This window comes from Penaeus monodon, chromosome 4 (genome assembly GCF_015228065.2).
Source record: "Penaeus monodon isolate SGIC_2016 chromosome 4, NSTDA_Pmon_1, whole genome shotgun sequence".
NCBI lineage: Eukaryota > Metazoa > Arthropoda > Malacostraca > Decapoda > Penaeidae > Penaeus > Penaeus monodon.
This window is the reverse complement of record NC_051389.1, coordinates 23,683,440-23,695,071: the sequence shown is the minus strand read 5'-3', so window position 1 is coordinate 23,695,071 and position 11,632 is coordinate 23,683,440. Positions and strand designations below refer to the sequence as shown.

The following is an 11,632-nucleotide window of genomic DNA, read 5'->3' as shown; positions in this document are numbered from 1 at the left end:
GGGGGCAGAGAGAGAAAAAAAAAGAGAGAGAAAAAAAAAGAGAGAAAGAGAGAGAGAAAAAGAGAGAGAGAGAGAGAGAGGAGGGAGAGAAAAAAAGAGAGAGAGGGAGGAGAGAGAGAGAGGGGGGGGGGTAGAGAAGGGGCAGAGAGAGAGAGAGAGGGGGGGGGATAGAGAAGGGGCAGAGAGAGAGAGAGAGGGGGGGGATAGAGAAGGGGCAGAGAGAGAGAGAGAGAGGAGAGAGAGAGAGAAAGAGAGAGAGAGGCAGCCAGCCAACTACAGTAATGTTTATTGACACGTCTTATGCCTGGCAGCGCGGCGCGAGTCACATGCCAGGCCAGCATATATAGACGCAGGCACAAGCCCTCTCTTCTTAGTCGATTACAAGATATTCCTCAATCACAAACCCCTTTCGAGTGCTCTCGAATAAAAGATAATTTTGCTCTTTTCGTTAAAATACGCATATATATTTCTACACAGCCTTCGTGGCTCAGTCGCGCTGAAGATAAGAAACCGTTCGTTCCTGAGAATTTCGTTCCGGTTTGTGCACGTTTGTCGGAAGACCGAAGCGTCAACTCTTTTAAAGGTGCTTGTTGCTTTGCCTGACGGAGGAGAGAGAATAAACATTTCATTGGCGTTTCCCCCGCGCTGTGCGTCGGAGTAGCTGAACCTCAAAGGCCTGCAGGACGTGTAGTTCTCCGTTCGCCAGGACAGCTTGTCACGAAGGCGGGAAAGCAGAGCCAATCAAACGCGCGCAAAACTCTACGGGCGCGAACATCCTGATTTGGGTGTCTAGCGGTGACGTCAGAGGGCGGTCCCTCATCTGTGGCTTGACCTCCCCCTCCCCCCCAGCCGTCTGAGAGTCAGGTGAGGCGAGGCACAGCCGCTGGCCGAACCAGATAAAACGCTCGATTAGGTCTCCGCGCGAGCGAGTGTGTCGGCGGGCAGGCACGAGATAAAGCCGGCGCCATGATGCAAGTGAGCACAATGTACGCGCAATCTCTCGAACGGCAGCTGGTGTCGCGGCGCTCGCAGCTCATCCACAACCTCTCCCGCTCCAGCTGCGGTCAGTCGGACCCGATGCGACAGGCAGCCGACGCCCCGACGCTGGACCCGCTGCCGCCCCTGCCGCCTCCCGCGGCCAAGGGCGAGACCGAAGTGGACCCCAAGGAGTGCACGGACCGCCTGTGCCGCCTGCCGTCGCAGTGCCGCGGGGGGCACATCCTGGGCTCGCCGCGAAGGCAGACCTCGGCCGCCGCCGCCGCCTCGCGCCTCACGCAGTCCACGGGCAACCTGGCCGTGCACTCCGACCTGAGCCTCATGAAGAAGAAGGACGGCGACCTGGCCGCCGCCGGGTCGCCGCACCACTCGCCCGTGCTCGACAAGAAGGCCGCCAAGAAGGCCAAGGAGAAGCAGGAGAAGGAGGCCAAGAAGTCGCCCTCCAACTTCATGCTGCTCACGCCGTGGTTCACCAGGCAGAACTGCGAGAAGCTCCTGACGCAGGTGCGCTCCGGGGACATCCTCGAGTTCAACATCAAGCTGCACCACCACTGGGGCATCGCCGTGCTGCCCAAGAACAAAAGTAAGGCTCTCTCTCTTCTCTCTCTCTCAATCTACCTTCCTACATTTCTACCTACATTTCTGTTTCGCTATATCCATTTCCATATTTCTTTCTCTTTCGCTCTTTCTCTTCCTCTACTTCCATGCTCCCTTACTCCTTCTCTATCTGTCGTCTTTCCATCTTGTAATTTTGTAGATGAATTATATTTCATGAATATTGAGGTCTTCCCTTGTGCCACATTGACATAGCGTGTAGTGTGTCCCGTGGAAAGTAGCGAGTCACTTTGTTTTGGTTCAGCTCAGCGGTCTGTCTCGTATGATTTCGATCAGTTGTAAAACGTCATGTTTCATTCAGTCCAGTTTCTTGTGAAGACTTTTTTATTCCTTATATCTTTTACGTAACTGCAGATGCAGACATTTATAGATTTTGATAAGGTGATACATTTTCAAAGTTGCATTATGTTTTGTGTATCTATGTAACTAACCCGTAAATCACGAACAGTAATGAACAGAGTTACTTTGCCATGAAAACATTGTGAATCATGTTCACCAATGTATGTTGGGAGGAACACTTTCAGTTTCATATAAACACTGTTAAGGGCTGTTAATGTGATGTTGCCTAAGTGACACGTTGAAAGGTAGTGAACAACAATTGTACATTGATTACACAGAAATGGGTAAGGGATGGCACCCAGTGCACGCCTTCAGCCACACCCAGTACATGTGTATGCCGGACAGACGTACGTACACACATGGAACACTCGACGGCATGTACAACCACAAACACACACACGCACGCACACACGCATACACAAACAAACACGCACACGCAGACTTACGCGAACACATTCGAGATTGAGGAAAATCACAATGCCAAGTCATTTTTTCCTATAAGACAAAAATCCTCTAGTAAAAGACAACTAAATATCACCTAACAACATATGCGCATGTATGCCATAGATTCTCGGACCTTAAACCCACTTTCAGAGGAGTCGTTGAGAACTCTCTGTAAATCGCAAGGGCGGGACTTCAATCTTGCAAGTCCCTCATGCCCGCCGAAGCCTCCTCCTTGAAGCTTATCTGCTCCTGAATCAAGAGGCTTCGCGCGAGCTCTTCCCTTCCTCTTGCTCGACGCCGGAAGCTTCTCCAAGAGCACCGACCTCTGAGAAGTCCTCTTTCATAAGCGATAACTTGACCAAAGTTGTAAAGGCGAAACCAAAACCCAAAGTAGAAATCGCGACTCGAAGCTTTCTCGAAGCCTTGTCTTCATCACCATCATCACCTTCACCATCACCACCACCATCACCATCCTCACCATCACAAGAAGACCAGGGAAGACCGCAGGTCGCACCACCAAACCCCAAGCCAGCCAGCTTCTGACGGAGGCCGTGTTCTCTCCACCTCCAGAGCCGAGCCTGACCACCTTGGAGATGGCGCACCTCCTTCGGGATAAGGACGGGCGCCAGAGGGTCGTCCGCCAGGCCCTGAAGGACTACTGGCACGAGGGCGTCACCGCCAGGATCAACAACTCCAGGGACGTCCACAAGCCTCCTCTGCCCGCCGGGGAAGTGACGTCGGCGGCACTCAAGGTAAGGCCAACGCTCTCTGCTTTGGTCGCAGGAAAGATGAATTGAGTGTAGAAGGGAGAACAGGTCCATGGGTCGCGGCGGGGGATAGGATTAGTGACGAACCTAGAATGATTAACTGAGGAGAAGAATTTTAATACGATTAATAAACAATGATAATAATACAAATAGTACAGAATTATAAGCACAAATGTTATTAGTTCCTATGAAAGGGAGTGTGACTGACTTTCTCTTAGCATTTCTTTTTTTTTTTTGTACTTACTATAAAGGGAATAATGAATACCATTCTTGCCTTTTCTTCAAATTTGTTTTCATCAAATTCCCAAGCAAAGAAAAAAAAATAGATAAATATATAAAAAACTAAACAGGCAAAGAAATTAGCAAGATCAGATACCAATCCTCCAAGGCCTTCTGTAATATTTAAAAAAAATCAAAGTCACCCCTGCTTTTCCTCAAGGAAAAAAAACTAATTGAATTGACCCATAATGCGCATTAATTAACTCGGTCTTCCCTGTTGCTTTGCAGTTGATCGTGCAACCGTACCGGGTGTGGCAGAACTCCGAACAGATGGTCGTCTCGTGTCGTTATGGCGACGGGCAGCGAGCGAGGCAGCTCAGCGATGCAGCCAGGTAGGTGAAGGGCGCAGGTTTATGTAATCGTGATGATGACAACGATAAGAGTAATGAAAATTAATATAACAACGGTAAGAGTAATACAAATAATGTTGACGATGAGAGTAATGAAAATTAATGATAACGATAGGAGTAATGAAAAGTAATGATAACAACGATAAGAGTAATGTAAATTAATGATGAATCATTATTGTTAATCCGTTTTGTTATTAAATTTTATTATTGTTGTTGTTATTGTTATTACTAGTAGTAGTAGTTTCAACATTATTAAAACATTAAGTTTGTCGCTCACAAAAATCATTATCATAGTTGTAATTCGAAAAAGCAGATCCAGATTTTTTTTTCGTAAAGGGAATGAAATTATATTCCATATTTTAAATTTTGCAACTTTGGCGTGATTTACAGCTGTATTGCCGAGTGTGTGGCCATTGCATTATCCGCTGTGTTCCGGTCCTTCTGTGCTGCTTCTTGTGTCCTTTCACTCGACTTTCTTGCCTTTTCCCTCTATCCCGCTTTTGCCCTCACCCCCCGAGCCACTCCAAGAGCTCTCGCCTTCCCCTCTTTGCGTCTGTTCTTCGTGACCTGCCCTTAGCAACTTTTTTATTCTCTCCTCCACCACGCCCTTTCTCTCTCTCTCTCTCTCTCTCTCTCTCTCTCTCTCTCTCTCTCTCTCTTTATTTTCTCTCCCTCTCTCTCTACTACTTTTCCTCTTTTTCTTCTTCCTCCTCCTCTTCTTCTACTTCTTCCTGCTTCTTTCTCCTCCTCCTCCTCTCTCTCCTCCCCCACTCCCTGTTCCCATCTTCCACTCTTTGTTCCTCCTCCTCCTCCTACTCCTCCCCCTCCCCTCCCCCTCCCCCTCCCCTACTCCTCCTCCTCCTCCCCCTCCCCTACTCCCCCCCTCCTTTCTTCTCCTCCCCCTCCTTCTTTCTTCTCCTCCCCCTCCTTCTTTCTTCTCCTCCTCCTCCTTTCTCTCTTCTACTCCTCCCCCCATCCCCCCGCCCCCTCCCCCTGCGGCTCCTCCTCACGCGCGTCGATCTGTTGTGTCCACAGATGGGGTTCGCTGAGTCGGTGCGTGGGGCTGTGGCTGACGCTCACCTCCTCGACGCAGAGCAGTCCTGCGGGCTCGCCAGGCCCCCTCAGGAAGAGAACCGTGTCTGTCAACTTCTAAGGGACTTGGAGGAGAGATGAGAAGAGAAGAGAAGAAGAGGAGGCGTTAAGGGACTTGGAGGAGAAGAGAAGAGGAGAGAGACCAGCAAAGAAGGGAATGGGAGGAGGAACAATTCGTCCCGCGGGAGACGGCAACTGTGATGTCTGGCTCCCGGGAGGAGAGGCAGAAGAATGTCGTCCCAAAGGTACGGAAAGGAAAGAGAATAAGGAAGGGAGGAGAAGGAGAGAAAGTGAGTGCGTTTTGTGGTTGCTATAATAAGTATTGTCATTATTTTTATATATTTTCATGGTACGTCAGAAGGAAGTACATCATATATTCTTTCGGGTCGTTGACGATACAGTGATATATATATATATATATATATATATATATATATATATATATATATATATATATATATATATATCAGATATGACCGTGTTTAGGTTGTAAGGTGAGACCTGTATTTACAAATATATAGAATTATATATTTATTTGAGTGGTAATGGATTAACTGTATAGAAAACGGATGTAGGGTAATGTATATTATTTTTTTCTAGTCTTGTATTTTTTCTTAAGAAAGAGTATATGCTATTCCGCCAGTGGCCAGGTAAAAGAAAATAAAAAATAGATATATTTAAGGAAAAAGACTTGGGTAACAGAACCGAGACATGGGAAATGTGATATTACATTTTATTCCGCTGAGGAAAAAAAAACAAAGTCAAAAATAAAATTTTGAAATTTTTCAAATATGAAATTGACTTGGAATAATGCAATGGCCTGATTGCAAGTGAAGAAGAAAACTACATTCTTGGGGAAACTCATGAGAAATGTATATCATGGAGAAGGGCAATAAATTACATTAGTAATTTAACGGTCATAGTATTAGGTAAATCAACGGATAAATGATAAAAAGAGGGAAGAAAATCATATTTTGATTCACAACACACGAGGGAGAGTATAAGGGGTAACAGGCCTATTTCGGAAATTATTTTGGAAATGGTTTTGATGTTACCTCGATACGCGGGAATTACCTTTGCAGTTAGGATAAATTACTTAAGGGAAACACACCTGAAATAGTAGGTATTTGACGAACTAGCTATAGCCAAATAGGCACTAAAATGCGTTTACACCTACGGCAGTTTTCTGCGTGTAGAAACACACCTCCTTGTAACTCAGTGAGTGCAGGTAATATATGTATGTCGTAGGATTCTCTATATACATATATGTGTGTGTGCAATGTCCATATCTATACATTCACACAGCTAACTTCTGTACTGAATGTGGTAGCTGTCTGCACGGCAAATTCCTGTGTGCTCTACGTTTCATTTCAATAGACTGTGCATTATTTCTACAAAGATATCGAAACCGCAACGAAGTCTATATGTGTATGAGTGTGTGTTGACGCCTAAAACAAAGAAATAATTCATCGTCGAAGGTAAATGTTGCAACGAAATCTCGATAGCTTTTTCGTGTTGCATTAAAGTTATGGCCGATAAGAGATGAAAAAGTAACCAAAAAAAAGAATTGAAAATATATTTTTGGTGAAGTAATATTCTCACATGAAGCTCACGTGTCACATATTACGTTCGGTTGCTCACAATAAAAGACAAAGATCTCACAGCAAACCTCTCCTGAAGTTTTTTATTTCTCGAAGATTATTTTAGCGTGACTAAAAATAATCGCACGACTGAGCAGCGAGTGCTGAATGCAGCAAGGCGTGCCCAGAAGGCTTTGCTGTCGGAGAGTTTGCTGACCAAGTGTCTAGTCCACACGCAGACGGTTTGAGACGGCGCTAGACCCTTCCACCGCATCTTCCACGTCACTCCACTTGTCTTCGCCGTAATCCACGGGTGGGGGACCCAGCCAAGGGGAAGAGCGACCCCCCCCCTACACTCTTCCCCCTCCAAACCTCCCACCCCCGTCTCTCCCTCCTTCCGTCCATCCTTCCCTCCCTCCCTCCCTCCCTCCCTCCCTTCCTCCCTTTCCCTCCCTCCTCTCCCTCCTTTCCCCTTCCCTGCCCCCACCCCAACCAAGTCCTCGCATCTCCAACCGACGGGAGAAGAGAAGCTGAGAAAAATACTTCAAACTCTTACCTTCTGAATGATACTCTCTCTCTCTCTCTCTCTCTCTCTCTCTCTCTCTCTCTCTCTCTCTCTCTCTCTTTATTTCTCTCCTCTATTTCTTCCTCTCTCTCTACTATCATTCCAATTCTTTGTGTTCTTATCCTCTTTTCCTCTTCATTTATTCCCTTTCTTTCATTCCTCCGTTTTCCGTATATTGCAAGTGATGTTTTTTTCTTCTTTTTTAAGTAATTAAATAACGGATCTTTTTGTATGGAAGAGAAAATGGAAGAAATTAAGAAGGAAGGAAAAGAATAAGAGAGAATTATTCTATTCATTCTCTCTCTCTCTCTCTCTCTCTCTCTCTCTCTCTCTCTCTCTCTCTCTCTCTCTCTCTCTCTCTCTCTCTCTCTCTCTCTCTCTCATTCTCTCATTCTCTCATCTCTCTCATTCTCTCATTCTCTCATTCCACCGTCATTGTCTGCGAGTACCTGAAGAGAAGAGGCAAAATATGGGTTATTTTTATGCCTATTTTTTAAATACATTTTTACTTGGTTCCCGTTTGATGTTTATGCCTGTCTGTGTATATATATATATATATATATATATATATATATATATATATATATATATATATATATATATATATATATATATATATATATATATATATATATATATATATAAACATGCACCCCGGGACCGTAATTTGTATGCATGATAACGGTGATAATGAAAGCCTCGATCTCGATTTGCGTAGAGTGGCAATGCTCAGGCAAAAGTCTGTCTGTCTGTCTGTCTGTCACTCACTGTTTGCGTCTTCATCATTCCCACGAATATTACGTCATATCTTCCTTTGCCTTTCTGTTCATCCATCCATCTATTTATCTGCTCGTTTAGCCCTCGTTTCAACACGCACAGCTTTTCCTCATATATCAGAGTTCATATTTACCGCGTGGAACTTGACTGCAACCTCAAGCCAATGCAACACACTGCAATATCATGCAACCAGAGATGCACACACTTATTGCCGTATAGGGAAGGAAAGTGTCATTTTAAGGATGTTTTTATTTACTTTATTTGTTGTTATTATCATTGTTATTATTATCATCATAATTATTATTATCATTATTATCTTTTTTATCTTTCTTTTTTTGAGAGGAGGTATATGTAGAAGGAAAGGGGTCCATTCTGTAAACCCGTGGTCGAGAATTGCCGTTTAGATACGTTGCTATTGGATCTCGGTCACGTGGTAGCGGACCCCCCCCCCTCCCCCTCTCCGTCTCCCTATCCCTTAGCAGCATTGCATGTACAGCATTGTAACTTGCACATTTTCACTGTAACGGTGATCAGCAATTTGTACACAAATGTCTCTTCGTTTCTTTTATCTGCGATCATTACCACAAAGAATATTTCGGTGTTATTTTCCATGTTAAGGCATCTTGTACATACGCATTTGAAGACGTTACGTTAAGAGAAGCAGACAAAGATTTTGTGAGGCTTTGTAAGAGCTACCATCCAATTTTTTTGTTGTATATTTTTTGTATTTTTTTCTTTGTTTTTGTAACCATGACCAGTGATTGATGTAGAGGCTTTAGCATTGGTCTTCAAAGAATAATAAGCACTATTGATTGCTACGTCTATGCATGTATATAGATTGCTCTGTGATAACTTTTGAATCTTAAGTTTGGTAAAGTAAGTTTCGGGCACAGTGACCACCCCAACACATTCCGCGGCGAGCACATGTCCTTCCTCTTCCTCTCCTCTCCTCTCTTCTCTTCTCTCTTCCTTGCTCCTTTTCTTCCTCTCCTCCTCTCTCATCTCCCCCTCTTTTGTCCGCAGCTTTCACTTCTCCATCCTCTTTCTGTAACTTCTTTCCCTCCCCTTTCGCATTCCTTTCTTCTCCTCTTTTCATCTCCCTCCTCCTCCCCTCCCTCTTTCACATTCCTCTTGATCGCTTCCTAGACACACGTACATAATAATGCCATGGTCATACCTATGTACATTATTCCCTTTTGTAAGATTATTTCTCGTGTATCAACTTCATTCCATGTTCATGTCGAAATGATAAAGAACACATTTTTTCACACACAAAAAAAAATCATATCAAACATGTGATTCCACTTGTATATACCCATGTGAACACACAACTCTTCCTCCTCTCCCTGACTCACTCTCTTTCTCTCTCTCTCTCTCTCTCTCTCTCTCTCTCTCTCTCTCTCTCTCTCTCTCTCTCTCTCTCTCTCTCTCTCTCTCTCTCTCTCTCTCTCTCTTGCCTCATTCATCAAACTTGCTCAAGCAGGGGTATGGAGAAGGCACTGTGCCCACGATCCATGGATATATGTGCTTGCATGTGCGCGTGAACGTGTGCGTGCATGTATGTATGTATGTGTAGTGAATCAAAACCACATATTGTAGATATTATTCAGTCATGTTGTTTGTTTGTTTCCCTCGAATATATTTTGTAAAGAACTGAGTTTTCCTTGTATTATTTATGCCTTTTATTATCAATTCCTTATTGGTGAAGAAAAGAAGAATATTAATGAGAATGAATTAATGATAAAGAAGATTGAAGGGAAATGTCCAATGTTGATAAAAGTGGATAGAAAATGAAGAGAAAAGGAAAGTAAACACAAGATAACGATGTATGAATAAGGTGAAAATGATGATAAATATATTTGAAGAAATAAGAATGGAAATTTACTATAATGAAAAGTATAGCATAATAATAATGTGAAAATTTGACAAAAATAATAGAAGACTGTTATAACTTTATTACTGCATTTTAATTTTCTTTTTTTATTACTTAGTTTTTACGTTTCTAATCTTCATTTACTTATTTTTATCCTTATTTTCAACAAATATTTTTCTTCCGTCTTTTAAAATACCTGATCTGTAATTTTCATTTGCATTCTTTTTCATATTCATTTTATCAACGACTAATAAGTTTCATTTCATTTCGATCTGAATTAATTTCCTGTGTTCTCCCGTTTCAATCGGGTTTTCTAACATATCTCTATCCATTTTCCTTTTTTTTCTCTTCGTCATCTCTATCCATCAATTTAGTTAAACAAAAAAATAAATGTGAAAGAAAATGCAAATGAGAATCGACGATCAAGCGATTTTAAAAACGAGCAAAGGAAGAAAAAATAGTAAAATAAATAACAGTAAAAAAAAAAAAGCAAACACGGAATAGAGACGTAAAACAAATTAATTATAAAATGGAAAAGAAGAGAAAAAACAATTTCAAAATCATTACAAACCAATCATCTTTTCCCTCCTGACGGCGCATTAAGCCAAAGAGACTTCAAACGAAATGCGAATTCCGCGTATGATAAATTTCAGATTATGAAATGGCATGGATAAAATGCCATGACAAATGCATTGTAGCTTGCAATGCTATTTTTAACTCTTGACAGGAGTAATTAGTGTCGAGTTCTGCCTTTTTCGCACGGAAGCTGCTGGCCGATGTTGCCGACTCGACGGTCAATTTTCTATTTTCGTTCACAATTCAGATATTTATGTGTGATGCTCCGTCCTCTTTTTTTTCCTTGTAATTTTGAGGTATTAATAAAAAAATATATATTTTGCAATTCAGAAATGTTTAGTGTCTTACTTTTTGCAATTCAGAAATGTTTATATGAGATCCAGTCCTATTTTCTGGAAATCGAAGATCAGACCTAATTCAGAGATGTTTATAGGAGATACTCAGTCCTGGTTCTACATCAACCCTTCCTTTCCCTCTACCTATTCCGCTGTTTCTACCTATTTGCTCTTTAGGCCATTTATTCAGTTTTGTCTATTTAGGTCTCATTCTTTCCCCTTCTCCCCATTTCCCATTCTTTTTTTCCTTCTCTTTCCCGCTGCCAATCACCCTCGCGTCCTCTCTCCCTCACCCTCTCCCTCCCCTTCCCATTCCCTCCCCTCGTCCTCCCTCTTCCTCACTTTTGGCCTCACGCACCTTGCCCCTTTCACCCTCACACACCCCTTATCGCTCACCCTCCTTATCTCTCACCCTCCCTCCACTCTCACCCTCACTTTCACCCCCTCCTTTCCTCTCACCCTCCCTCCACCCTCTCCCTCCCTCCCACCCTCACTCTCCCTCATTCTCACCCTGACCCGCCGTCCCCTCATACATTTAAGTGGTTTCCAACGAGGCTTCAACATTTAAAGGTGACACCCGAAATGCAGCCCACGGTAGGAATTGAAGCTGGCCAGGCATCAGGCATGAAACGTGCGTGCGTGCGTGCGTTGATTTGTGAGCCTCGACGTGAATGAGGTCGAAAGGGAGGAAGATGTGCAACGAAGTGCAAAATTACATTCAGAGATTATCGGAATAGGGTTCATCTCTCTCTCTCTCTCTCTCTCTCTCTCTCTCTCTCTCTCTCTCTTTCTCTCTCTCTTTTTCTTTGTCTACTCCTTTTTCTCTCACTTTTTATATCATTCTTTTTCTTTTCTCTTTCTCTTCCCTTTCTTCCATTGTCTCTTTCCCCTTTTCCTTCTTCTCCTCCTCCTCCTTCTTCTTCTCCTTCTTCTTCTTTCTTCTTCTTCTTCTTCTTCTTCTCCTCCTCCTCTTCCTTCTCCTCCTCCTCTTCCTTCTCTTCCTTCTCCTCCTTCTCCTCCTTCTTCTCCTCTCCTCCCCCTCCT

General features: G+C 43.4%; 1 protein-coding gene across 1 annotated transcript; it reads left to right on the top strand.

Moving 5' to 3' along the window:
- Positions 1 to 356: 356 nt before the first annotated feature.
- Positions 357 to 5,720, top strand: LOC119571063. Its single transcript, XM_037918528.1, has 4 exons — positions 357 to 1,579; positions 2,965 to 3,146; positions 3,669 to 3,772; positions 4,826 to 5,720. Exons 1-4 carry the CDS (start codon positions 967 to 969, stop codon positions 4,941 to 4,943), a joined length of 1,017 nt encoding a protein of 338 aa, XP_037774456.1. The 5' UTR covers positions 357 to 966; the 3' UTR covers positions 4,944 to 5,720.
- The last annotated feature ends 5,912 nt before the right edge of the window (positions 5,721 to 11,632 follow it).